General features: G+C 60.1%; 1 protein-coding gene across 1 annotated transcript; it reads right to left on the bottom strand.

The window, feature by feature from the left end:
- Nucleotides 1–377: 377 nt before the first annotated feature.
- LOC113405611 (beta-crystallin A3) lies at nucleotides 378–4,959 on the bottom strand (the record flags this gene model as incomplete). Its single annotated transcript, XM_026646834.1, has 3 exons — nucleotides 4,899–4,959; nucleotides 3,658–3,776; nucleotides 378–519 (listed from the first exon to the last, which is right to left on the bottom strand). Coding segments are annotated over exons 1-3 (306 nt in total), but the record flags the coding sequence as incomplete, so codon positions are not given.
- Between the last annotated feature and the right edge of the window lie 418 nt (nucleotides 4,960–5,377).

The following is a 5,377-nucleotide window of genomic DNA, read 5'->3' as shown; positions in this document are numbered from 1 at the left end:
ACTTAGCTGCAGTGACTGACCATTTTTAATCAGAGTGGTTGTATTTGCTCACTTACTCTCCAGCTGCCGTTAGTAATCTGACTCTTTAACACCAGCGTGATGGTTTCCCTGCCTCTAGTCCAGGCCTCCCAGCAGCATCCATCAAAGGGAAGAGTAGGTGACTGTCCAGCTGATTTGCAGCAGCTGGTAAAAGTTTTAGGCTACTTCATTCCAAAAAAGATGTGAGCCCTTCCCCTCCCCCGGCCCTGAGCCCAGGAGGCACCTTTTGGAGGAGTGCTTTCTGCATAACTACACTTCGCATGAAGGCAGCAGGGTGCTGGGCACCTTTGCTGCTGGGAAATGCGACAGGGTTGAAGGGGCTGGGGAATCGCACTTACAGCACAGCAGATGGGGCGGAAGGACATCAGGCGCTCGGTGTGGTAGGCGTTGCTCCCACTCCAGGCATCCCACCGTGGGTATTCTCCCCTTTCCAAGATAAACTGCTGCCCGCAGAAGCTGGTGTGCTCATAACCGATCCAGCTGCAACGATAGAGCAGAGCTCCATAGCTCCTCCTGGGGCAGCTCCGGGCCTGGAGTCCGGGCCCCAGACACGCGGGGGGGAAGCAGGCAGGCCTGCCCTGGCCGGCTCCACCATCGTCTGTGTCACTCAGGGAGAAGGGCCCAGAAAATCCCCGTGGGCTCCCTCGCTGCCAGAAGAGAGAGACCACCAGGCGTGGCCCCAGCCGCCTCCAGCTGTGCTGTCAGGTCTGGCTGGCTGCAAGCTGTTGCTTCTCCTGGGCGGGCTGCCCGAGGGGAATGGAGCGCGCATGGCACCCGGGGCTGCTAGCTGTGCCCAGGGTCAGGACAGGCCCTGCTCTGATAGTCACCTGAGCTGGAGGCCGTATGGCACCGAGCTGCGTGCGTTCGTGCCAAGGGCCCGCACGGCTGTGCCAGGCCTGCCCTGTGTAAGTGACTGCAGGTTGGGCCAGGGATTGGCCAGGCTCACTACACATGCCTGGGTGTCTTCATCACGCGGGCTGCAGCGTTCGCCAAGACGGAGCAGGGGGAGGCTCCAGGGAATGGACTCCCCAGCTGGAGCCCCCACGTCCCCTGGGTTACAAGTGCCCTGCACCGGCTCTGACAGCTTCACCCTCCTTCGCTGGGCTGAAAGGGAGATTTTCTTCAGCTGGTTTTTACTGTGGCAATATGGGGACTGTCCCATGCTGCTGCTGCTCCCAGATGTTTCGGGAGGAGTCCCGAGGGTCTCTGCTGCCTATGGTGAACCCTGCACCAAAGGGCTGGGGGAGGTTTGATCTTCCCAAGAGGCACCAGCAGTCTCTAGGCCTGGGAGTTATGGGCGACTAACACACAAGATGTTGGCTCCGCTCCTCAGTTGCTCGGGTTTCGCTCTCTTGCAACGCTGTCATTGGGCTAGTTCCCCAGAGGCAGCGGCGGGCTGAATTCCTAATGTCCGGAACGCCGCCCCTGCCCCGGTTCTCCCAACCACTCACGCCTGCCTCTCTCCTCCACCACCACAGCAACAAGGCATCAGCCCCGGTCTGAGAGACGCTTCCCCGGTCGCCTCTCGTGCCCACAGCAGCAGGTGAGTCTCTGTGAGGCCAGTACCCACGCTGCCCACCGGAGGGCCTGCAAAGCGGCCGGGAGACGGCCTGGATGTGACTAGGGATGACTGCTTCCGCCCAAATCTGTTCTGCGGTTAGAGGTGGGATGAATTTCTCTTCCTTTCTGCACCTTCAGGAGCGAGAATCTGAGCCTCTAAACCCCCCAAACCCCGCTGCATCCCTGCACCTGTCTGCCTAGGAGAGCGAGTGACTCGGGTGGCAGGTGGGATGGGGCAGAGATGCCCCTTGGTGCATTGTCCGCTTGTGCCGGCGCTGGGCCGCCCGCAGTCCCCTCCTGTCCTGTGTATTAGAAGCTCTAGCGGGGCTTCCCCACTTCAGCTGGATATAACTTTTGGAGGCGGGTTGTTGGGCACAGGGAGGGTGTGAGGGAAAACAAGCTCGCCCGAGCATGCACTGGAGTTTGAGGGCTGAGTGGCACGAGCTGTGGCTCTACGCTGCATGGGCATCCTGGCTGCAGCCTCAGGGGAATGGCCGGTTAGTAATATGCCCAATGGAGGGGGGAGCTGGTTGCTGCTGCCTGGCTAGCGTGTGCCTCCTGCCTTAATCCTGTTAGCAGTGTCAGCCTCTCTCCCGCTTCCCCAACCCTCACTGCAGCGGGGTTCTCACTGCCGGGCCTGTTCTCAGCATTAATGGGCTGGAAGTGGCAGAGAAATTGTCCCTCTGCTGTGCAGTGGATTCCCCATTTTGGTTGGTGAAGAGGGGCTCCTACCGCTCCTGGAGCCCTGAGTCTCTCCATGTTTTTCTGCTGTGGACCCCACCTTTCCGGGCAAAGCAATGGGGCAGAGGTCTCTTCAGAGTCCTCCGTGCTGCTGCTTACCTAGCTGGTGGTGGTGCTGCATGGTGGCAGGCATGCTGCTACCAGGCAGAGCATGTGGCCAGCGCCGTGCTGTGTGATGCATCCTGGTGACTGGGCCTAGCTCTCCTGTACGGCAGCGGACAGGCCGAGCCGCTGTCATTGACTGCTGGGATCCCAAGCAGTCAAAAGCCCCAGGCCCACAGTCACTCTGCAGGCAGGTTGGGACTAGACTGCCGCTCCTGGGGCGAGCGAACTGTTTAGTGCAGGGCTTGCTAAGCCCGGAGGTGCCACTTCGCCATTTGGCGCACTAGACGCAGAGCTGGAGGGGGCTTTGGTGCAAACGGGGCCATACTGTCTGTGGAGATGCTGGGAAGGGGAGATGCCTATGGGCAGGGCTCTCTGCTCTCCACAGGCGGCTGCCTTGAGGCCGTGTTGGGCCTGGCTGCGTGAGGAAGCTGCACTAGGTTAAGCAATTTCCAAGTGACGTGGTTAATCTGGTACAGAGCCCTGGGTGGGCACGAGCTGGGGCTCTCGGGGTTAGCTCACGCCGATGGGGAATGGGATTACGCTGAATCACACTAACCCACGCTCCAGCCCGTGACTTGGTGTGTCGTAGGTGACTATAGAGTGCAGGCCCTGGCTGCAGATTCAGAGCCGCTCTCAAACTGAAGTAATGGGCTTAACCCCCCTCTCAGCAAGGGGTGTGTGACTTTCCCATGTAGACAAGGCCTGCGAATGGCGAACGCTGGCACAGAGACTGGCAAGGGTTTCCCAGTAGGCTGGCACCTGTGGCTAGGATTCGCTCTGGATGGCGGTGGGTGGGTGGGGATCTGCTGCCTGTGCATGAAGGACTTAAGGCTTCCAGCACCGAGACAGGCTCAACTGTCCCAAATCTGCCCCCGTTCCTCCCTGCCCCTCGCCAGCCCCCTCCTTCTCCCACAACAAGCCTGCCACGGTGGCTGCTGTCCCTGCTGCTCACTTTAATTACCTACGTTTTTGTGTTGGTGCCATCCGCGCTCTGCTCCATCCCCCTTGGGTGCAGTCGTGCACTGCAGGACCCGAAATGGGACACTAGCTTTCCCCCCGCTGGGTAAGCGGAGTCCAGGAGCCACCTGGCTAGTAGCCCTTGTGTTTTAGCTTCTCCTGAGGTGAGATGACAGCCCGGCCGTGCTCCGTCCTCACCCGCCAGCCAGTTCCCCAAAGCCGTGCAGGAGGAGCCGCCCAGAGCTTGGTACTTACGCGCCACTTTCCACCTTCAGGGAGCGGATGTTCTCGAAGCCGCACTCGATGATGGTGGGGCAGGCCGAGGTGAACTCCATCTTCTTTCCCTGGAAGTTTTCCTGGTCGTAGGCTGTGATCTGAAAGGAAGAGTCATCCCCCACGAGTGTCACTGAATCGGGGGAGGGGTGTGGTGCATGTTAACAGTCCTGCTGAACTGGGTGCTCATTGAACAAGAATTAAGGTTAATGCCCCAGCTACAGCTGGACACGGCGTGGGCTGCATCTGTGCCCACAGTGCTGACCCCCAGTGCCCCTGTTATTCCAGCTATGGAGCTCTATCACCTAGCTGGGACTTGTAGCACTCAGGTGCAAGGGAGGTCAGACCAGCCTTGGCCACATGGACGTGTTCTTTCTCACCTCCCCTACGGCGCACGCTCCTGTCTCTGGCGACGAGCTCCGGCCTCATCTGGGGCATCCCCGGGAGGGGTATGGAAGCGACCGCAGCCCCGCTGAGTGCACGGAGCCATGCTGATGCCAGGCAGGCTGCAGAGTCGACAGCCCTAGGGCTGTACTTAGAACTCACGCTAGTTCCACTCCAAAGTCTCCCGTGCAAAGAGGGTTAGGTGGAGAAAGGAAGAGCAGGAACTTTCCCGGTGCCCTGGGCTGGTGCACAGGATCATCACCTTCCCCCAGCAGCATCTGTGGCAGCAGCTTCTTTGTCTACCCCCTAGATTTACACACCTGCTTCTCTTGTTCTTTCTCACACTCCCGCCCAGCAGGCCAGAACTGCTCCCAGCACCACAGCTGCTCCCTGGCAAATATGCTAGTAAACCCCTTCGGTGGCAGCTCTGTTAGACCTCAGCCGGCTTTGCTCCAGCCACGCTTGCTCCCCCTCCCCTTCGCACTTCCACCGTCGGGCTGCTGCGCTTGACGGGCACAGGCCTTCCCGGCAAGCGCCTGCCGAAGCTGGGCCAGTGAGCATTCACGCCAGCAGTGCGCGGCCACTCCTTACCCAGGGAGGGAACTCCTGACTTCTGTGCCAACAGACCGGGGTGCTCGGCGTGGTCCAGCAGGTCAGCACTGGGCTGAGGAGACCTGGGCTTTGCCACAGGGGTCACCTTGGCCAAGTCACTTTTGTCCTTTCCCCTCCCCTCCCTGTTGGTCACATCTAATGTGTGTGCAGTGCCCAGCGCACACCCAGCGGGGGCCTCGAGCCCCTACGTGATACAATTTATAACCTGCGGTACAGCTGGGACGTACCTTCCACGGGCCCATGGGGCCAGGCAGAGGGTTTGTCTGAGCCATCTTCGCTGCGGGGCCGGTGCCTGAAAAGGAGGGAAAAGCACCACTCGCATCACAATGACACTGCCACAGAGCCAAGCAGGCTACTTTGAAAAAGCTTTTTGGCAGGCGCTTGCTAGCGCCCACCATCCTGTCATTCATTGGGTCACCCCTCCATTCACTGCGGCCCCATGCGCTCCCCGTTGTCCCCTGCAGAGGGCGGTGTGGGGCAGCGCTGTTCTCAGTGGCCACCACTGGGCATGCCTGACATGAATTGAGTGAAAGAGAACGCGCCTGGCAGCAGGCCGGGACCGAGACTAGTCCAGGGCAGCTGCAACCTTGTGAGGCAACTGGGGACAGGTAGAGACACACCCCATCATGGCTTGGTACAGGTACAGATCTACACACAGACCCCCCCACACACACACACCCCACCATGGCTTGGTACAGGTCTACAC

Source organism: Terrapene carolina, unplaced genomic scaffold, assembly GCF_002925995.2.
Source record: "Terrapene carolina triunguis isolate 2854851 unplaced genomic scaffold, T_m_triunguis-2.0 Scaffold45625, whole genome shotgun sequence".
In the NCBI taxonomy this organism is placed as follows: domain Eukaryota; kingdom Metazoa; phylum Chordata; order Testudines; family Emydidae; genus Terrapene; species Terrapene triunguis.
This window is presented reverse-complemented; position numbering and strand designations above follow the sequence as displayed.